Source organism: Protopterus annectens, chromosome 2.part2 (assembly GCF_019279795.1).
Source record: "Protopterus annectens isolate FY-2018-M chromosome 2.part2, PAN1.0, whole genome shotgun sequence".
Classification (NCBI taxonomy): domain Eukaryota; kingdom Metazoa; phylum Chordata; order Ceratodontiformes; family Protopteridae; genus Protopterus; species Protopterus annectens.
In genome coordinates, this window is record NC_056730.1 from 333,492,538 (window position 1) to 333,516,034 (window position 23,497).

At 45.0% G+C, this 23,497-nt stretch overlaps 1 protein-coding gene across 2 annotated transcripts in view; it reads left to right on the forward strand.

Moving 5' to 3' along the window:
• GTF2H2C (GTF2H2 family member C) overlaps nt 1–23,497 on the forward strand; it is a 736,228-nt gene that overhangs the window by 402,560 nt on the left and 310,171 nt on the right. For both annotated transcript variants that reach the window (XM_044063887.1, XM_044063889.1), the window contains one exon: nt 6–96. In XM_044063887.1, the coding sequence (XP_043919822.1) occupies nt 6–96 (91 nt within the window). The remainder of the gene's footprint in view (nt 1–5; nt 97–23,497) is intronic.

Here is a 23,497-nt window from a genome sequence, read left to right on the forward strand (position 1 = left end):
TGTAGGCACATGCCAGGGCATACAAGTCGTGAAATCCTAGTCATCTTTAGTAGTCTCACAACCTGTGATCCTGCCAACATATATGATCTCATTAAGGTATAGTAAATGCACATCTAGATTTAAAAATGTGTATGTATTTGTTTGAGCCTTACTAACCATTCCTTTCTTGCTGGTCATGGATCATTTGCATTGGAGGGCTGTGTAGAAAAGTTCCACATTAACACAGAGCAGTGATTAAGCATAATCTAAAAGTTTCAGATGCATGAAAAACATTTTACTGCAATTACAAATAGGAAGATCTGAAGTAGTTAATTCATTTGATCTGCAACCTGTGGGTAGTCGGATCCGACCTTGGATCCGAACCGGCAGCTTTCCAAGCTCCAAGATCCGAGCTCCTAGCTCCTCCCCCCTACCCATAATCCCTTACTACCAACCACATTACCTCAGATCGTTTTTGTCATGGCTAAAGACAGTTGCTTCATAGTGAAGAGCTCCTGGCCTGGTGAGATTGTTCTAATTATAGACTTTTTTTGTTGGTTAAACTTGTGTGTGTGTGTTTTAAAATCAAACCCTTAAAAACCTAATCTTCCCTTAGTTTAACTTTATCTCTCCCCCCCCCCCCCTAGTGTTTGGGTGTGTGTGAGAGGGCTTTATGGCTGAAGGATCTAAGGCCATATTTTCAAAATGTACTGAGTGTGGCCACAAGCTTTCCCCAGCTGATGGCCACACTCAGTGCGTTTTGTGCCTGGGGCAGCCCATCTATCGGAGGCCTGCCAGATATGTGCGGCCTTCAACCCCCGGGCACTCAGGGACAGGAAGAACAAGCTGATCCTGGCGGGAAAACTCCCCCAGGAATCAGCTTCTTCTTCCTCTCCCAGCTGGGTTCAAGCTACTCCTGTAGCTTCGGCGCCAGCTACTCCCTTAGCTGTACCCGTGACTCAACCTCCCTTATCAGGTACCAGCTCTGTGGAGTCTAGTGCTTCTTCCCACAGGGAGAAGAAGCACAAGGACAGAGAGGGTCACAGATCAAAAAGGCGGGCCGAGTCTCATCCCTCGGCTCCGCCTGAGAAAATTCTGAAGTCCCCAGTGAGGGTCTCCGGATCCTCGTCCTCTCTGCTCCGTTCACCTTCTTTTTCTCCGGAGCCGGAGGAGGAGGCTATTTCTCCCTCGAGGCCTTCGAGGCGGCCCTCGCGGCCTGCCTCAACTGCCTCTTCGCGGTCTACACGGAGCATCTCCGAAGCAGACATGGATCGGATGATGCGAAGATTTCTGCAGACCCAGATGCAGATGGGGATGCTCTTGCCCCCCCCCCCTTTGGGAGGGAGTGCAGCCCCCATTTTTGTCCCGATCGCTCCTTCTCCGACCCGTTTTCTGGTCTCAGAGTTGTCGGATCCAGGCCCTTTCGGACCTGGGGATACGTCGGCGCCGATAGCGATTGTGTCTTCGACGCCGACTATACCTTCGAGCTTGTCGGATCCGAGCTCTCGGGGTCGAGGGTTGAGCATCGGATCCGAGGGGGTGGTTGTGTCTTTGGCGCTGATTGGGTCGGAGCACACCACTGCCTCGGGTCCGATTGCTTCAGCTCCGACCCCGATCCTATCCTCGGAGCCAGGGAGGTTGCTTTCTCTGGCTGGGGACAGTGAATGTCCCTCGGCTTTTGAGGTAGTGGAGAGGATACTGTCGAGGTCATCCAGGTACCTGACCGGGCCATCGGATCCACCCGTGCCCCCACTGTATCAGGGTCTGTCTTCGATCATCCATCCATCTGGACAGCCTGCCCAAGCCCTCCAGTTGGTTCCTATGGAGGAACACCACCCTGCGGACGAGTCCTCTTCGGACAGTCCCGCCGAAGAGGTGCCTCGGAAGCATCAGTGCAAAAGGAGGCACCTGGACTCCCCCGAGTCCATTACCACGGATACGGATTTGGATGATACGGAGGGCTCCCCAAGGTCACCCCCTGAAGATGTCTCCTTCGGAGACATCATGGAAATGTTGCGTATAAGAGGGGGGTGGTCTGCCCAAAAGCCCTCTCTGGGCGAGTCTGTATTTCTGGAGGCCTTTGAGGCAGGCCCATCTACCTCCTGGGTGTCCCCCCCCAGTCGACCCCTTGGTGGATCTAATTACCACCAGGGCTTGGAAAGAGCCCGACACCTTGGAGCCTATCCCTAGACGCCCAGACAAGTTCCTCTGCCCTCTCTCTGATAGACCTTCTTGGTCCAAAGGCGTGCCGGTTGATGCTATGTTGGTGTCGGCGGCCACTAGGAAAGAACTTGCCGAGGAAAGTTCTTCGGTCCATCTGCCGGACAAGAAGTCCCGGGCGTTGGACCGTATTGGGAAGCGGATGTTTGCTTCAGCGACCTTTGCCGTAAGGTCGCTGAACTACATGGCATACACCATTAGGCTACAGCATGACTTAATTAAAGAATACGCTGCAGCCCCTCCGGAGTCCATGTCGGTCCCAGACAAAAAGGTTTTTGAGACTCGAATGGCCACTCTAAAGTCCATATCAAACACATCTATGCGGCTTCTTTCCCATGCCACGGAAGGAGCCGCAAGAGCTAGCGGAGCTGGAGTGGTCTTGCGACGTCACTCCTGGCTCCTCCTTTGCGACTTCACGGAACCCTTTAAAGCGTCCTTCGCGAACGCCCCTTATGACGGTTCGGCCTTATTTGGCTCAACAGTTCGCGACATGCTGGTCCAAAGCGAAAAGGATGGGAAGACGCTGTCGGCCGTCGGAGTCCGCTTCTCTAGCCCCCAAAGATCCTTCTCCAGGAATCAGAGGGGGCAAAAGAAGCTGTGGTTCCGTAAATCTCAGCAATCCCATCCTGCTGCAGACAACTCGTCCTCTAGAGGCAGAGGAGGACAAGGTGGACGCCGGCCCAGAGGCAGAGGGGGACCGCGTAACTTTGGGTCTAGAGAACCTTTCTCGGACAGACCCGCGCAACAGCCCTGAGGGCTTGCCCGACTGTCCCTCTCTGGAGGCAGTCGGGGGGGGGCGATTATCGGAGCACCTGTCAAACTGGGAGTCCATTACAAAGGATCGATGGGTGATCCAGATTATATCCAGAGGTTACACTATACTGTTCACACAACCCCCCCCCCCAAACCCAAAGGTCTCCCCGATGTTCCACCCCATCAGAGGGAGTCTGCAGCTCTGGAAATTTTGGAGTTGCTAAGAAAAAGAGCCATCCAGCCCGTCCCCCCAGATCAGTCCGGGTTGGGTTATTACTCCAGGTTCTTCTTGGTGCCAAAGAAAACGGGGGACCTCAGACCCATCCTAGACCTCTCGTCCCTGAACCTGTTCATACCCAAGGAAAAGTTACGGATGGTCACCCTCCAATCTATTCTCCCCCTTCTGCGGGAGAACGACTGGATGTGCTCGTTAGACCTCAAAGATGCGTACTACCATGTACTAATGGACAGACGATCCAGGAGGTTCCTCCGCTTCCGGCTAGGAGCCAGTCATTATCAGTTCAGGGTTCTTCCATTTGGCCTAACCTCAGCCCCCAGAGTGTTTACCAAAGTCATGGCAGTGGTTGCAGCCCACCTGAGACTCCAGGGCATTCAGGTGTTCCCTTACCTAGACGACTGGCTCCTCACCGCCCCCAACAGGCATCTACTGGTTGTGGCGAGAGATTACGCCCTCTCTCTGGTCCGTCGTTTGGGCATTTCAGTGAATCTAAAGAAATCCTGCCTGTGCCCCACTCAAGCCCTAGAATTCATAGGGGCCAGGTTGGATACTCGGATCTCCAAAGTGGTTCTTACATCGGTCAGGCTGAACAATTTATCTCTCCAAGTCTTAGACATTCTTCGGAGCCCCACTCCTCCAGCAGATTTAGTCCTGAGGGCGCTAGGGTCTATGTCAGCAGCGATCGGCCTTTCTCTTCATGCCCGTCTGCGAATGCGAGTGTTACAGTGGACTCTCCAGGTCCAATGGTCGCTATCGGTCCATCCCTTAGACATGCCGATTCCCCCTGAGCAGGGCATGCAGGGACTCCCTTCTTTGGTGGTTACAGGCTCAGGAACTCAAAGAAGGGAGACCCTTTGTGATTCCCCTAGTCAAAGCCACGTTGACCACGGACGCTTCTTGCCTCGGGTGGGGCGGGCATTACGCGGGCAAGTCCGTCCAAGGCACGTGGACTCCTCTAGAGACTGCATTGCATATCAACATCCTAGAGATGAGGGCAGTGCTTTTGGCATTGCAAGCTCTTCATCACCTTCTTCCTCTAGGGACTATTGCAATCCAGACGGACAACATGTCCGTTGTCTGGTATATAAACAAACAGGGAGGGACCAGATCTTACCCCCTGTGTCGAGAAGCCATGAGAGTGTGGGAATGGGCGATTTCCACCAACCGCTTTCTGATAGCAACGCACATTCCGGGACGGTCCAACATATTAGCGGACAGGTTAAGTCGGGTATTCCTCAGCCCTTACGAGTGGTCTCTGAATCCATCTGTCGCGAAGCAGATATTCCTCAAGTGGGGTCAGCTTCGCTGCGACCTTTTCGCTTCTCCCCTAAACACAAAATGCAGCGATTACTTCGCGATAGTTCCCCCCAGAGGGGAATCCCCCAGGGACGCTCTGGTTCATGCTTGGCCGCCCGGTCTCCTTTATGCGTATCCTCCTCTTCCTCTGATGATGAAATTCATCCAGAAAGCCTGTCGGTTGGGGAGCAGAGTGATTCTCATAGCCCCATTCTGGCCTCGACAAATCTGGTTCCCCTTTCTGCAGTCTCACAGTGTGGCTCCCCCATGGATTCTGGACCCCAGACCAGACCTAATCTCGCATCCGACGAGATGCCACACTCCGAACCTGGTCAACCTCAGGCTCACGGCTTGGTTGATCCAGTTCCGTTAATGGCGAGGACTCCCGGTATCTCATCCCCTGTTAAGGCCATTCTGGTGGCAGCTCATAAGCCATCCACCAGAAAGCTCTACAACAGTAAATGGAAATGCTTTTCCATCTGGGCAAAGGATAAGGAATCAGATCCCTTTACGGTTCCTATTCCCACTATCCTGGACTTCCTGTCCCTTCTTTTTAGACAAGGAGCTAGTGCGTCCACGGTTAAGGTCCAGCTAGCAGCCATTTCTCATTATCACGTAGGGGATGGCGTAGATTCTTTGGCTTCAGCAAAAATATGCAAGACCTTCTTAAAAGGCGTGTTTCTCTTAAAGCCCCCTATTAAGCCGGCAGTTCCTCCATGGGATCTTACCTTGGTCTTACAAGCATTAACAAGACCACCTTTCGAGCCAACAGCCTCAGTGCCATTAAAATTCTTATCTTGGAAAACGGCCTTTTTGGTCGCTATTACTTCAGCCAAACGAGTTTCAGAATTGCAAGCTCTGTGCTTTAAGCATCCATACCTTATTTTTCACAAAGATAGAGTGGCCCTCAGGAATAATCCTTCCTTTCTGCCTAAGGTAGCCACAGAGGCTAACATTAATCAGTCAATTAACCTTCCTGTTTTCTTCCCGAATTTCCAAAACAAGGGTGAATACACATTGCACAAATTGGATGTACACAGACAACTACGTTTTTACTTGCATAGGACTAAAGATTTTCGCAAGTCAGACCAGTTGTTTGTTTCTTATGCTAAGTCAGCCATGGGCAAACCAATTTCTAAGGTGACAGTGGCAAATTGGATCTCTCAGTGTATTAGACAGGGATACACTTCATCTGGGAAGCCAGCTCCGGTTGGCGTGCATGCGCATTCTACTAGATCTGTGGCTACCTCGACGGCTTTTTGGTCTAGAGTTCCGGTAGACGATATTTGTTCAGCAGCTACCTGGTCCTCTTCCCATACATTCATTTCTCATTACAAACTGGACATGATCTCCAGAAGTAGGGCTTCCTTTGGCTCCGCGGTGCTTTGGAATATCCTTCCGTAGGGACCACCCAGGGTCTTTAGATAAGCTGGGGACTCTGTCCCACAGGTTGCAGATCAAATGAAGTAACTACTTCAGATAAAGAAGTTATGTACTCACCATAACGTTCCATCTGAGTAGATACTTCATTTGTCTGCAACTGACCCCCCCTGCCATCCCCCGAACCTCGGTAAGGTATTGTTCCTTTGGAGATTTTTCTCCGTCTTTAGCCTATAGGGCAAAATAACCGATCTGAGGTAATGTGGTTGGTAGTAAGGGATTATGGGTAGGGGGGAGGAACTAGGAGCTCGGATCTTGGAGCTTGGAAAGCTGCCGGTTCGGATCCGAGGTCGGATCCGACTACCCACAGGTAGCAGACAAATGAAGTATCTACTCAGATGGAACGTTATATTGAGTACATAACTTCTTTTTATGGTAATATAACACTTGTTGAAGCATAGATAAGTTAGGCACACAGTTGATCCAGAATAGACACTGTATTTCATTATGTTGCTGATAGTGAGCATTGTGTAAAAGCAGTGAGCTATAGTATAACAAAGCAATGTAGGGTTATAAAAAAAAGATAAGATTTTTCTTTTAATGGCTGACCAGTTACATTCCAAAAATAATGCATGAATTAGAACAGGCAGGCATTGTATTCCTTTGTTAGTTAACAGAACATTACATCTGTGCTGTCTCTTTTATATGTTGTGGATTGGCTTGGTCATGGTTTCTTTGGTGTAGTAACTGTTCTTCATTGTAAGGTCATACAAAATGTACAAGAGGAAAAACAGAGGCGAGATTCATTTTTTTCTTTTAAGACTTTTCCTTTTTGTCCAAGTTTGTGCGACCTTGAGATTGGAGTTTTGGGCAGAGTCTCCACATCTGTGGGTGCAGAGGGGACACATCTTTCTGCAAAGCAGTTGGTTGCAGTGTGTTTTTTTTTTTGTATAAGTAGGTAAAATGTAGCATAAACCTCTTCATTGTGATCTTTTGTGTTTTGACTAAAAGAAGTGCAGTGTTAACTAGTGGAACCCAAAACCAAAGCCATGTTGGACAGAGATGGCACAACTCCTTTTGGCTGATGTATGTATCTATATCAATCACAGTATTTTACTTACAAAACCATTTAATATATGGTAATGCTAATATATTTGGTGGTAGAATGACTTTTTGACAGAAGTGGCCATCTTCTTTGAAAGAACAAGCTTCCATAGCAGTTGGTTGTGCTCCATTGTTGATGTTGTTTCATAACCCTTTCTGGTTAATACTGTTATCTGGAACCTGGGAAGTCTTCAGTTGGATCATTCTGTAACCCCAATGCTATTTATTACTTCCAGTGTGGTTTGACTGTACTGTTTTCACTGTGCTGCAACACCAATCAGACCATTCATTGAAAAGGTGTGTGTGTGTGTGTGTGTGTGTGTGTGTGTGTGTGTGTGTGTGTGTGTGTGTGTGTGTGTGTGTGTGTGTGTACTCCTACTCATATGCATATTTACAGCTGTTGATTTGTCTCGAGAAGAAATTCAGGAGGCTCAAAATATGTGAAAAAAGTTTGTGTTATCTTGTAGTGTTATTCTCTATTTTCTTCTTACATGCTGTGCACCCGAGCAGTCATTTAACCAATGTACTTGACGGTGTTTTATGATAGTGTTTTATGATTTGAAGTACATTATTAATGTCCTGGTAATTAAAGAGATCTCCTGTATTTGGCCTTATGTGTAATAGTATTAAACCATTACTTGATATACCATTTATGATATGTTGTTCTGGGCCAGGTTTTAGATAGTTTGCTTAAAAGAGGCTTGATCAAATGTTTCAGTGTCACTGTTAATTATGCCCTTAAAGGAAAACTTCACATTGGAACTCAAAAATGTGCTTTATTTCCTTGCATCTTTGTTTTCTGAGCAGTTTTAATACATCAAAATCACTAGATGATGATTATAAAATTGTGATGCCTTTCTGCAAAATTGTCGACATGAGGCTGCCCTAGTAATGGGGCCATGCTTTACTGCATTCTTGTCCCCTTCTAAGAATTTTTTCAAGTCTACTTTGTCATTCTAGACTTAAGAAAGTGATGTATTCCTTATTCCATTGAGAATAGTGCGAGTCATAGGCATCTTACCCACTTTCTCTAGGAGTGAATTTTTTTCCTGAATGACGATCATATACATTTCTCTCAGAGCTTATTTTAAGCTGCTCAAAGCAGTTATATAGCTCCAGCCAAAGAAAGTATGTAAACTTGCATATTGTCATCTTGTACTCTTTTTTGAGCACCGAAAGACCATCTCCCACACTCATTTTGAGATGTCAAATCTACGACTGCAGTTCAAGAGCTGTTAACACTTCCCAGAGCTGGTTCTTCTACTCATCAGCATTTGCAGCAGTAGGAGGATGTTTTTTTAAGCCAAATATTGTATAAATGTGCTTGCTCACATGTACTTTACACAGTACAAAGAAAGTACAACTATGTTTTGAATTTGTATTATAAGATTTTCTTTTAACTGAGGCACAAAACATTACATTTTCTCACTTATGTTGTATTGCTTCACTTTGAATTGCTGTATTGCAGCAGACTAATGCTTTATCAAACCATAATCCTTGAGCATGACAAATCAGAGGTTGTGTGTATTAGATTAATACTACTTTTTATAAAACTGTTGCAGTTACAGAAAATAGTTCGTACAAGGGAATCTGTATACAAAATGTGGTCAGTTATGGTTGCCATCTTTTTAGATGCCCATAGTAGTAGGATGTTCTTCATTAGATCACAGTTGCAGTTTTGCTTAGTAATGAAAAGTATCCTGCTAAGCAATACCATACATTTGGCCAGTTTATAAAAAGCTTGGGCTCCTTCCTGTTGCACTGTACATCTGAGCTACAACTTATGTACAACACATTGTACTATTGCATATGGGATTCATGGGTGCAGAGTTGATCAGAATTATTTTGCTGCCAGTCTGTACAGAAAGACTGCATCTTTCACCTTGGTCTGTCGAGAGTATGGCCTGTGCCAGTTTCCATTCACTGTGAGCAGATAAGTATTCATATTGAGGTCTCTTCCTGTTTCACTTATTTTGACTAACATTGTTCAATTTCATGCCAGCTAAAAGAAGGAAATGTGACTGTAGTCAGCACAGTCCCCATAAGGGTAATCACACTAAGTGTTATTCTGTCTGGGCCCAGAACATAATTTTAGGGAGTGCTCTGTTTGTAAAGCTTTTGTCCCTAAAACAATAAGAACTTGTCTAGCATCTTTGAAGTTCTACTTTGAAAGCCAAATACTTGAGGAAATGGAAAAAAAAACAAAACCTAAATGGATTCAAATCACTATGGACTGATTAGTAAAAACAAAGATATTTAATAAATGCAAAGTTACTGCTTTCGCTATTGCGATTCCTCCAGATCCAGAAATAGGGCTCAGCTAACTATTCACAATTCTCACAAGAAAACAGAGCAGTCGACTTCAAGACTCACGTCTGTCCTGTCTACAAGATTTTTCAGTTTCTAAAGATCCAAATCAGGATGAAAGTCATTGCTACTCCATCAGCTCCAAAGTCATTTGGATCTGTCCACTTCACCCCTGTCTAGGCACCCTCACCAGTACAGCCTTCAGCTCCTTTGGATTGGTACCATTATCTGGATCCTGTGGCCTGTGAACCATTGATCCATTTTTCATTGGGGCTCCAGTGGTTTTGCCTACAATTCACCAGACTTTAACCTTGTCTGATGATCGAGTCTCAAAGCTGAGGAGATGGGTGCATGGCTCCATTGCTTCAGTTGAGATGTGGGCCTTTGAGATTTTTTTGCTCCAATTTCCTTGGAGCTGTCCACTGAGATGGAGCCAATAATTCTACCCAGATCCTTTTCATACTTTTCTCTATGAAATGTTGGATGTGATCACAGGTACTGTGTGTTTAGATCCTCAAGAGGTTGGAATGGCTTTCAGAGTGTTGGGGAGGATCATTTCTTCACCACACAATGGCAGATCCTCACATTCCACCAACTACAAATTCTTCTCCCCATGACCCCCGTTCTTTTGGGTTGACTTTTATATGTGGGCAGATTATGTCAACCCCAAACATCATGCCGTGGTACAGAGAGAGTTCTCTGAAGACTCAGGTGCATTATCCCCTAAACTATCTAAGAAGATGCAAGAGGAAGCATTTACACCAACTGAGTCAGTCACTTTAGATACCAACTGAGTTGATATAGAAGCCTGCCCTCAATCCCCCCCTGAGGATGCTTCTTTCACAGAGATCTTGGAGCTCATTTGAGAGAGGGGATTTTGGCCAACTGAACCGCACAGTAAAGATGAGGTGGTATTGTTTGAGGCATTTGGAAGGACTCCTTCTTCATCCTGGGTAACACCTCCCACAAACAAGTTGGTAAAGTTGACAGGGAGAAAATCATGGCAGTAACCTGACACCTGCAAGTCAGTCCCAAGGAAGCCTGAAAAAATTCTACTTCCTCCTAAAGATAAATCCTTTTGGGCAAATAGTCTTCTGGTAGACTCCATTATAATTGCTGCAGCAACCAGGAAAGAGTTGTCTGAATAGTCTTCATCTCTCCATCTACCCAACAAGGAAAATCGGGCAGTGGATAGATTGGGGAAAAAAATGTATGTTTGATTACCTGCTCCATCTTTGTGCTTCCTTAGGCATTTCAGTAAATCGGAGGAAATCCAACCTGCCTCCTTCTCAACTTATATGTTTTCTGGGTTGCCACTTAAACATGAATGTAACTCTGATCTCTCCTTCACAAGACAGAATTGCCTGCCTAAGGACTGCAATACAAAATTAAATTAGATTGCCCACCAGCATGGTTATTCTTTCAGGGTTTTAGGCCTCATGGCATCATCAGTTCTGATGGTGTAATTTAGTCATTATCATATAACAATTCTATGATGGGTTACTCCAGTCAAAATGGTCTCAGAACTATGATTCCCTGTCTTAACCCATCAGGCTAACTCAGTCATGCAGAGCTCATCTAAATTGGTGACTTCATTCTCCTTTGATATGTACAGGCGTACCTTTTCAGATTCTCTCCCCAATAGAAATGGTAACCACGGATGCATCCTTTCTCGGGTATGGGGGCATTGTAAGGGCAGAAGGGTCCAAGGTTTTTGGTCAGAAGCAAAGGCTTGTCTTCAGAAAAATGCTCTGAAGATGAAGACTGTTCTTGTGTTGCAGGAACTACAGGACTGTTTTCCACTGGCAATGATAAATATACAGACAGACAATATGATGGTAATCTGATATACAAACAAGAAAAGGAGAACCAGATCATGTCCACCTTGAGTGTGTGGCAGTGGGTGATGACCTCTCACCAGTTTCTGACTGTCAACACACATCCCTGGAAGGTTTAGTGATCTAGAAGACTGGCACAACAGGAATCTCCTGCTGCCTCATGAGTGGTCCCTGAGTCCATCAATTGCAGTGGAGATTTTCAATTGCTGGGGCAAACCATGCTGTGATCCGTTTGCGACTCACCAGAAAGCCAAACACAACAGTTATTTTGCCATTCTCCTTTTTCAGGGACAGAACCCTAGGGTCACTCTCTCCCATTGTTGGCCTCCAGGGTAACTGTATGCCTATCCCCCTGTTCCACTTATGACCAAGTTCATGCAAAAAAAGCATTCAGTGCAAGGCTACAGTCACCCTCATAACCCCATTTTGGTTCAGACAGATATGGCTTCCCCTCTTCAAACCTTTATAGGAAGGAACCCCCTTGGGTACTCGATCTGCTGCTGGATCTCATCAGTCACCCATCCAGAGAGCCTCACTTGGACATTTTCAACCTGAAGATAACCATTTGGTTTCTCAAGTTCCAGTGATGATACAGGATACATCCTTTCCTGCTGAGGTAGTCCATATCCTCACTGCTTCCCAGAAATCTTCTATGCATAGACTGTGTTGTAATAAATAGAAAGGATATGTCTTATGGGCAGATTCTCCGAACTTAAAATACAGTTTTGCAACTAATGGAGATGTACTACACTTCTTATCTGTTTTATTCTCATCTGGGTCCAGTTTAACCACAATTAAGGTACAGTTAGCAGCTATTTCCTCCTTTCACATTGACCTTCAGGACTCTTCCCTGGCTTCTCATAGAATATGCAAAGGCTTCCTGAAGGGTATCTTCCAGTTGCAGCCTTCCATAAAGGATCCATTTCCTCCATGGGACTTAAACTCTGTACTGGAAGCTTTTTCTAAACCTCCATTTGAACCAGCAGCATTTGCAAAATTGCAATTCCTATTCTGGAAAACCATTTTCTTAGTGGCTCTCACTTTGGCGAGGAGTATTTTAGAGCTACACACTTTATCCTCTGTTTCTCTTTGCATTGTATTCCATACGGATAGGGTTACCTTGAGGACCAGCCTCTCCTTTGTTCTAAAAGTGACTTTCAGTACCAACAGGTCACAGCCCATATATCCTCCAGTATTCCTCCTAAATTACCAAAACAAGGAGGGATGCATTTTATATATATTGGATGATCACAGGCAATTTATCTTCTACCTTCACAGAACTTTTTCTCTTAAAAAGAGATGAGCAACTTTTTGTATGCTTCACACAAAACAATTTGGGTAAGAAGGTATCCAGGATTCCTTATCTAGATGGTTAGCTAACTAATTCTTTTATCTGCACATCTCACAATAACAAGCTATTGCCACTAAAGCTGTGGTAACTTCTACAGCTTTCTTCAGCTCTCCTTCATTGGATTACATTTGCCGAGCTGCTACATGGTCTTCATCACACATATTTGTTAAATATTACAAGTTGGGCTGGATTTCCAAGGCCAGAGCTTCCTTTGGGGCTGCCATCCTGAAAAGTCTCCTGCCTTGAGGCCACCCAGGAATCATGTGGCTGGGGGTTCTGACCCATATGTCGTATAGGATGGACTGGATGAATGGGATACAAAAATTATATACTTACCATAATTATAGATCCTTTCATCCCAGTCCATACGATATGACAACCTGCCCCCCCCCTGCCAATTTGTAGGATCCAAAGGACCTTTTCCTGACAAGTGCACTTAGATTTAAGTGCCAAACTTGATGTGAGGTAGTCAGGGACGAGCAGGGGAGTATGGGAGTGCAAAAGGCCCAAGTCTGGATAGTATTCAAGTAGAAGCTCGAAGACCCATATGTCATATTGGAAGGACTGGAGTGAAAGGATGTATCTATGTTCTGTAGTCCTGTCACGCCTTCATTCTTACATATGGGTTCGGAGACGATCCTCGGCTCCGACTCGGCTGATTACAAAGCTCGAAGTCTCTCAGTTGGCTCGTGCCAAGGTAGGTATCCCATAGTGCACTAGTAAGAATCCCCAGATCTCATTTGCCACATCTATGAGTTCAGAAGTGCTCTTTCTTGGGACTTTTCTTCATTATTATTGTTCATAGTGATAGTTTTTTCATAATAGTATTAGCTTAGTCGTTGTTGTTATAGATAGAAAATAGTAGTGTGTTTTTCAAAATTTGCAAAGTTGTTATTGAAAACTTGTTGACCGTTGCTTCCGCAGGCCCCTTTTGTTCCCTGAGTGGTATCCCTTTCTTGGTGTGCTAGTTATTTGCTATTTACATATATTAGTGCAGCTCTGTGTTTGGGTTAGAACCTTTTCTAGTCTTGTATTTTTCACTAGAATAGTACTGTCATTGATAGTTGTGTGCAGTGTCTTTTACTAATTCTTATTAGCTAGTAGTTAGCGTGTTGTTGAATTTTGCAATTTTTGCAGCAAATTCTTGACATAGCTTATCTGTTTATGGCTAGGCCCGTTTAAGTTAGAGGACCTAGTCCTCTGTTTTTTGCTTGTCTTGTGTGTTGTTCTTGAGCAGGACTAGGCCAGTTTAAGTTAGAGGACCTAGTCCTCTGTTGTTTTTTCCTTCTGTGCAATGTTTTTTGCAGGGCTAGGCCTGTTTAAGTTAGAGGACCTTTGTCCTCTCTTCCTGCTTTTCCCTTGTGTTTGTGTTGGTGAAAACATGTCTAAGGAGTCTAAGGATCATAAACCTTTGGGTTTTAAGAAGTGTCTGAAATGCTCTCAAAAAATGTTAATAACTGACAGACATAGTAATTGTGTTTACTGTCTTGGTGCCATACATCTTCAGGAAATGTGTTCCTTCTGTTACTCCTTCAGTTCTCGAGGAAAGGAAGAACAAATTGATCCTGAAAGGTTTCCTTAAGCCTTCCTTTGAGGAGGATTTAGCCAGCTGTTCATCTTCACATTTTAGCTCTTCTTCTAAAAACAGAGAAGGTCGAGTCAGCCAAGAGATATTCTCCCGCACCGACTATTTTATCTGGACCTCCCCAGAAAATCTCAGAATTGGACAAACCTTATACCTCTTCGGCTCTACTGTCCTTGGAGCTGATAGAGGTTATCGATATTGACACTCCAGTGTCGGCCCCAAGTTTTTCGGAGCCGACTACTGAATATTTGCCTCTGAGCCAATCTAGAGAATTATTACCGGTCTCCCCAACTCTCAGATCTCCCATTTTGCAGAGATCTAGGTCAGCTACCTTATCTTCCAGATCCTCCAAGAGTCTTTCTGAAGAGGATGTAGCGAGAGAGTAGTGTTTAGACTCTTGAAGTCATCTGCACTAACTAATTTGTTGCTGGCTCCGACCCAATCAATTCTGGAGCCATCTGAGGCCATATTCCCTTTTTCTGTTCCTCCTCCAAGCCATGTTGGTCCTTCGGAGCCAGAGCTATCGGTGCACTTGTTGTGGAACCTTCGGTTCCAGCACCGCTCGTGTCGGTCTCAGAACCGAGTTCCGTTCCGACACCTTCAGCACCGTCCTTGGTGTCTAGGAGCCGAAGATCACCAGTCGGCCCTGACAGGGACGCTTGGACCCGCACTTCTTCAGTTCCGAGCCTACCTCTTGGTGTGTCGGCTAGGCTGAGCTCGGATCCTATATATGTCTCGGAGCCAATCACTTTGGAGCCGAGGGCTACTTCCGCTTCCTCAGAACCGGGAGTGTCCTTGGAGCCAGAGAGATCTGCCTTCGAGATGATGAGGAGCGTGCTGTCTAGGTCTTCATCTTTGCACAAGGGTACCAATGCTCTTCCCCCTCAAGCTCCAACCTCTGTCTCAGCACCATCTCTCTCTCTCTTGAGCAGAGACCCGCAGCCTCAGAAGCCCCCATTGGATGGCCCCCAGTCTTCCGAGACCTCTCCACAATACCCTTCTGAGGATCCTCCTCGGAAAAGAACTTGCAAGAGGAAGCATGTAGACTCCCCTGATGAGTCCATCACCTCTGACACTGACATCGAGGAGTCAAAAAGGTCCCCTAGGTCATCCTCTGATGATATATCCTTTGTAGATATCCTAGTGATCCCGAAACAGAGAGGCGGGTGGCCCATTGTCACCCCTTCTGATGAGGAGTCAGTGTACCTGAATGCTTTCGGGTCTCAACCTTCAGCCTCTTGGGTGTCTCCACCTTTCGATGAGTTCTTGGACCTAGTTAGTCGAAAGGTGTGGCAAACTTCTGATGCCATGGAACAAGTCCTCAGAAGGCCCAACAAATTTTTTTCAGCTCCCAAAGAGAAAGAGTTTTTGACTAAAGGTGTGCCTGTAGATGCCATGGTGGTGGCGGCAGCCTCAAAGAAGGAACTAGCGGAGATTTCTTCATCTGTCCATCCACCGAACAAGGAGTCTCAAACGATGGATAGATACGGGAAGCATATCTTCTCTTCAGCGGCGTTTACTTTCAGATTGCTGAATTACCTCACCCATTTTACTAGGCTTCAAAGAGATCTCCTAAAGGAGCTAGGAGATGCTCTCCAAGGTACATTAGCTGAAGGAGTCCCTGAGAAGGTTACTGCTCAGTTGTCCACCTTTAACTCCATTGTTAACTCCTCCATGAGGCTGATATCTTATGCAGCAGATGGAGCAAGTAGGGCAGCAAGTTTAGGAGTTTCCCTTAGGAGACACTCCTGGATGTGTTTATGTAACTTTGCAGAGCCCTTCAAATCTACTTTTACCAGCGGCCCCTTTGACGCTTCCTCGCTGGACCATATGTAAAAGATGCACTCGCCAGGTGCGAGCAGGAAGGGAAAACTCTCTCTGCGTGGGAGTATGTTTTTCTGTCCCTTCTAGACCATACCCTAAGGGTCAGAGAGGCGGGAAAATGTGGTTCAAGAAATCACAGATATTTTTCCTGGACGCACAGGGTGATTCCTCCTTCAGAGGCAGAGTAGGAGAAAGTAATGGTAGACATCACCCTAGAGGCGGGGGGGGGGGGGCCCGCAAAACCAGGGTGGCCGTGATTTCTTTTGTGGACATCCTTGTCAGCGCTCCTGAAGTGAGGCCCGACTGCTCTTCTCTGGAGCCAGTCGGGGGTTGCTTATCTTTGTATCCAGAAGCCTGGCACAACATCACCCAAGACAAGTGGGTACAAAGAATAATTTCCAGGGGATAGTCCATACCCTTCCCTTCCCTTTTCCACTTCATGCCACCAAGAAAATCCCAGATGTTCCACCCAATCACGGGGATCAAACAACTATAGAAGTTCAAAAGTTGCTCCAGAAAATAGTAATCCAAGCTGTCCCCGCAGGCCATATAGATTCGTAACTTACTCCAGATTCTTTTTAGTGCCAAAACGAACAGGGGACTGGAGGCCCATTTTGGATCTCAGCAAATTAAACGAATCAGTGAAGAAGTCCAGGTTCTGAATGGTAACACTGCAGTCTATAATCCCTCTGTTAGGGAAAGACAACTGGATGTGCTCCATAGACCTCCAAGATGCGTACTACCACATAAAAATGGACAGAGCACCGAGGAGTCATTTACGCTTCCGGCTGGGAGCCAGTCATTACCAATTTCATGCTCTGCCCTTTGGTCTCACCACAGCCCCCGGAGTGTTCACCAAATGCATGGCGGTAGTGACAGCTCACTTGAGATGTCTTGGATTCCAAGTGTTTCCATACCTGGATGACTGGCTCCTGACCGCTACCACCAGCCACCTACTTCTTCAAGCCAGGGATTCAGTCATCCAACTCTGCACTCAGCTAGGGGTTACGATAAATTGGGAAAAGTCTGCCTTGTCGCCTTCTCAGTATGTGACTTTTATAGGCGCAGAAATAGACATAGTGCCTATGATGGCTCATCTTCCTGCAAACAGAATACAAAATCTGAGACAACAGGTATACAGTCTACTTCCCCAACACAGAGTCAAAGCCAAGACAGTGGTGAAACTTTTAGGAACCATGGCCTTTACTATAACTAGTTCCACTAGCCAGACTACATATGAGAATCCTTCAATGGCTACTCTTTTCCCAGTGGTCTCTTCAACAACTGCCTCTGTCTCATCCTATTTTGATAATGGCATCTTGCAAAAAGGACCTTTGTTGGTAGGTTCAGCCCGATCAACCAACGATAGGAACACCTTTCATTCCTCTCCAACCCATTGCTACTGTGACCACGGATGCCTCCTAGATAGGGTGGGGTGGGGGGCATTATCTAAGCAGGATTGTCCAAGGCACATGGCAAGATCACGAGGCTCACTTGCATATCAATGTCCTAGAGATGAGAGCAGTGCACTAGCGTTGCAAGCACTTCATGACTTTCTTCCTCTAGGGACGATAGCAATCCAATCAGACAATATGTCAGTGGTATGTTATTTAAACAAACAAGGAGGAACCAGATCCTACCCCCTATGTCGAGAGGCTCTTTGTGTTTGGCAGTGGGCAATATCTACCCAAAGCTTTCTAGTTGCAAAGCATATCCCAGGGGCAACCAGTGTGATAGCTGACAAGCTCAGCAGGGCAATCTTGATGCCTCATAAGTGGTCTGTGAATCAGAAAGTCGCGGAACAAATTTTCTTCAAATGGGGACAGCCTTGCTGCGATCTGTTTGCCAGTCCAATCAATGCCAAATGCAGCAGCTACCCCCCCCCCCCCCAGGGGAGATACCGAGAGATGCACTTGTTCACAATTGGCCCCCGGGACTTCTTTATGCATTCCCCTCCCTTTCCACTGATATTAAAAGTGATCCAGAAAGCAAAGACCTTAGGAAGTAGAATGATTCTCATCACTCCTTACTGGCCTCGTCCGATTTGGTTCCCCTTTCTTGGGCCTCACCTTCTGAATGATCCATGGACTCTGGACCCAGTACCAGACCTTCTGACACACGTCAGGCACATTCCACCCCTGCCTCCACACCCTCAACTTGACAGCATGGCTGCTCCACTTCCATCCCTAGTCAGGCTTCATGATTTCTCACCTGCAGTTACTCATATCCTCACATCCTCCCACAAGCCTTCAACAAGAAAATTTTACGCTAGTAAATAGAAAAGACTTTCTATCTGGGCAAAAGAAAAAAACATAGATCCTTATACAGCCTCCATTCCCTTGGTGTTAGAATTCCTAACTGAACTTTTTCATCAGGGATCAGCTGCTGCTCAAAGTTCAATTGGCAGCGATCTCCAATTTTCATTTGGGACAACATGAGCCTAATCTTATGGCTCACAGATTGTGTAAATCTTTCCTAAAAGACACTACCTTGCTGAGACCTCCTTTTCAGAAACCTGTATCTCCTTGGGATCTAAATTTTGTTCTGTCCAAACTTACTTCCCTGCCTTTTGAACCCGCACATACTTGTGAACTGAAGTTTCTTTCATGGAAGACGATTTTTCTAGTAGCTGTTACATCTGCCAGAAGAGTGTCAGAGTTACAAGCACTGTCAGTCAGACTTCCTTACTTGATCTTTCATAGAGACAAATCTGTCATTCATCTCCAAGGTTTGCTCTCAGTCTAATTTGAATCAAACTATCGAACTGCCAGTCTTTTTTCCTAACCATTCAAACAGTGCAGAATACAAGTTTCATCAACTTGATATTCACAGACAGTTAAGGTTCTATCTACATAGAACCAAGGAGCTTAGAAGATCAGACTAATTGTTTATATCTTTTTCTGAGACAAAAAAGGTATGCCAGTCTCTAAGTTAACATTATCAAATTGGATTTCAAATTGTATTTCATTCATTTACTCTTCTAATGGCAATGAACTCCCGTTTAAAATTAAGGCTCATTCTACCAGATCCGTGTCCACATCTGCTGCTTTTCAAGCCAGAGTCTCAATTGACAGTATATGTGCAGCAGCAACTTGGGCTACCTCTCATGCCTTTATTACTTATTACAAATTGGATTTGGCCTCAAGGGGTAGAGCCTCTTTTGGTTCCATGGTTCTTAGGAGTATATTCCCGTGAAAAACCCAAGAAAAAGGTGCTAGGGACACTGTCCCATATGTAAGAATGAAGGTGAGATAGGACTACAGAACATAAAGAAGTTATGTACTCACCATAACGTTCCATGTTTGTAGTCCATCTCACCCTTCAATTGGTACGATACCACCCACCTACCCCCATTCATGTATCCTTGGAGGATCTGGAGACAAGATAGTATTTATCTTCTGTAGGGTGGAGACCTTTCATCTTTGTTGTCCCTTGTGGGAATACCTTCTATCGCTTTTTTAGACAACAACAAACAAGATCTGGGAATTCTTACTAGTGCAGTATGAGATACCTACCTTGCCACAAGCCAACTGAGAGACTTTGAGCTTTGTAATCATCTGAGTCGGAGCCGAGGATTGGCTCCGAACCCATATGTAAGAATGAAGAGTGAGATGGATTACAAACATGGAATGTTATGGTTAGTACATAACTTCTTTTTAGGGTAAATGCATAACTTTTATTTTTGTATAGTCTCAGCTTCACATAAATACTTGTACAAGAATCCTTCCTCAGACCATGTAGTGACTTCAATGGAATTTGACAAAGCCTCTAAGCTCCTTTCATCTATAGATGTACTGCCAAATGAAAAGGACAGTAAGGCTATGGATAGGTACAGGAAGAAAGTGTAAACCTGTGTAAGTCTTACTTTCCATGCCATAAACTACCTGACCCACATGTCCAAATATCAGTTGTCTGTTTTTGATGGCATGAATAAGATAATTTCTGATATTCCTGACTCTGATAATAAAACTACATCGCAGACTATGCTGAATTATGCTACAGACGTAATGAGATATCCAGTGAGACTGTGATGCTGTTGATACCTCTTACAGGGCAACAGCTACTGGTTCTGTTGTAAGGAGGTGGTCTTGGCTTCACTTCCAGTCCTTGCCAGCTTATGTAAAGGCTAAATTTTGGATGTCTCTTTGGATAAAGAAACTTTTTGGACCAGCTTCTGCTGAAAATTTTCAGAAATTGGAGGAAAATCATGCAAGGTTTTAAACATCTTTTTTCCTCTCCCCAGTACCAAAATTCCAGTAGAATTCCATTAAAGATGGACAGACCATTTTCCCCATAAAAGCCAAAAACCACATCTAAAAGGGAAGAAAGCAACTAAGAAAAAGTGAAAGGATATGTTTAAGTCAGACTTCAAAGGACCTGAAGGATCCTTTGGTGACAAAAGCTCCCATTTAAGAGACTCCCTTCATCTCCCCTGCCTCTCTTCCCTTTTCTTCGGCCTATCCCTACCATTTTTTCTGGCAGACTGTCTTAGAGCTTTCACCTTTGGACCATGGTAATGTTGAACACCTAGGTTCACAATATCATCCAGATGGGCTCACACTTTCTTGGAACTTCCCTCTAGTTTCATCAGAAATTTCTTATGTACCCCCAAACAACAACAGTTCCTGGTTTCTACCTCTTACTAGACTTATTCCATCAGGAGACCACAGAATCAGTCCATCTGTTTTATTCCAAGATACTTTTTGTACCAAGAAAGGAGGGCACATTGAGACCCATTCTAGACATATTCACCCTAAACACCTTCCTAAAAATCCCAAAATTCAAGATGTTGTCTCTCAAAAACTTTTTTCATATGATTCATCCACAACCCGTTTTGGTTACATTGGATCTAAATGATGCGCTTTCTTGTACATCCAAGTCACAGAACATACTTACAGTTTTATGCTTTAGGATTTCATTTTCAGTTCTCTGTTTTGTGCTTTGGTTTGTCTACAGCTGCTTGCAGACTCAAAAGTATCCACTTCTACCTTGCCTATGCAGAACGGTTCACAGAAACCCTATGCAAGCATGTTAATAGCTGCATAGAGGCAGCTGTATCCACCAGGAAGAAGTACAGAACTAACTCAAAAAACAAGCCACCCTCGTGGAATCACATCAGTAGGGTGTATAACAAGAAAAAAATCATGGCAAAATAAAGCACTCTCAAACTAAACAAACAACTCAGAGGACAAATAAAGTCTACCAAAGCCAAATTTAAGGTAAAAGTGGGCTCCCAGGCCAAGGATAACCAAAAGGCTTTCTTTAGCTATGTCTGCAACCTCAAAGGCAATACACAGTTGTGTGCAGAGCTCATTGTAAATGGAGCCACCTATACTGAGCTAGAAGATATAGCAAATCTACTGGCTGACAAATTCATCTCCAGCTTTAACCTTCTCTCCCCCTCAGCCTTCCCTCAGGAAATACCATCAAATATAACTCCCCCTGCTGTCACTAGGGAACAGATCATTAATGCTCTCCCTAAGGCCAAGAACATTGCATTAATGGACCCAAACAGTATCCCAGGATGCCTTCTAAATAGCATGAAGCATGATCTATCAAGCTGTCTGGAATTGCTATTTAACTGTAGCCTCCAAACAGGCTTCATGCCTCATGAATGGAGAACAGCAACAGTCATCCCTCTGCACAAGGGTGGGCCATCTACAGACCCTGGAGACTACAGATCCTTAAGTCTCACTAGTCTCATATGAAAAGCCATGGAAAGAATTATCATGGAAATCATCAATAATGACATAGGAAACCTCTAGACACTGGACCTGACCCAGTTTGGCTTCATCAAGGGCAGGTCATGCCTACTCAACCTGGTAAACTTCTTTGAGAAGGTCACCAAAGCAATGGATGAGGGCAAAATGGGTTCACACTGCCTACCTTGACCTGCCGAAGGCAATTTGACACAATGTCCCACTTGGGCAGTGTTGACAAACTTGAAGAGGTTGGGTACAAACCCTTATGTCACCCAGTTGATAGCCAGCTGGCTCACAGACAGTTCCCAGGAAGTTAGAATTGGGGAGTCCACCTCTCCAAAGAGGCCAGTCACAAGTGAAGTCCCTCAGGCATTGGTCCTGGGACCACTGCTTTTTGGCATTTACTTCTCTGAATTCAAGGCCAACATCAGTGGCTTCTGGCTAACTAAATTTGCAGATGATTACAAATTAGGAGCTGTCATTGAATCGCCCACCATCACAAATGTTCTCCAGGACAGGTTGAGGCAGACAAACAACTGGTGCTGATGCCATGGATTAAAACTAAGTGCCAAGAAATGCATAATAGTATCCTTCAGGAAGTCATCCACCCCTGGTAACTATCTTTTTGACAACACATCCCTACTAACTGGGCCAGTAGTCAGGGACTTGGAGACATACACAGATAGTAGTCTAGCCTTTGACCATCATGTGTCTACAGTAGTGAGGAAATCATTCTATGTTGTGCAACTTATAAACAAAGGTATGGTATCTAGGTCCAAGGAATTTATTGTTCCAATGTATTCAGCATTTATCAGACCTGCCGTTGAATATAGCACCCCCTCTGGTATGTAGTTAACCAGGCATATCCAACAACCGGAACATCCGTAGAGGTTCCTAACTAAAGGAATACAGGGTGGAAGTAACATGTCCAATGCAGTGTCTCAAGGCCATATCCCTGTGTTCTGTCTTCTACAGACTGTTGAGGGAAGATAAGTGCCTGGCGTACAAGGCATTGTTAGACCCCATGCTGATGGACCTCCTGCATATCCGCAAAACAAACTTCACCAGAATTACCCATTGTAAAGAATTGAACGTTGCCTGTGATATAAATAGGACCTGCTGGAACGAAAAGTATATATCCCAAAGACAACCCCTTCTCTGGAAGGCTCCCCATCCATGTGAAGCAGAGTTCCTCCCTAACCCAATTCAGGTATAACTTGGACAGTTGGATGTAGAACAGGAAGTTCATCCCCGGTTTGGCACCTATGCCTCTAATGGACACAAGCAGCCTGTAAATGATTCATCTCCCAGGCCCCTGCCTGTAAATGTTTTACCTCCCAAGCCCCTGCTTATACTTATCAAGGGTACCAGAACTTGTCAGAGATTTGGGATGCATGGCTAGGCTTTATAAGGCCCTTGTGGTCATTAGCCTTGTAAACACCTATGAACCTGTTTAGAGAACCTTTTTATCCAAGCTACTTAAATTAAAAAAAACACAGACACACAGGACCTATAATTCATAATGGACCTGCTTCATTACCTAAGATTTACTGTTAGACCTGAAGATGTGTACCTTACAAACTTTTCAGAATCTAGTTTTCCTAGGATTTTATTTGGAAACTTCCTGCATGATGGCTTTTCTCCCTCAGGAAAAAAAATTCAGTTTCTGACTTTTTACTTCCAGATACCTTTTGATAACAGAAATTACCTCTGTAAGGAAGATTCTGCGAGTGGGCATCATGGCATTAACAGTACAGATGAATTCCGTTTGTCAGCCTCCACATGAGGAATATTCAGTTGTACCTCTAATTTGCACTCATCATTGCCACCCTCTGAACTTTTGGATTCTCTTGCCTTTTGTGAAGAAAGAGTTCTTGTTGTGGAACATCCAGATAGAACTCAATCAAAGAGAGCCTTTTT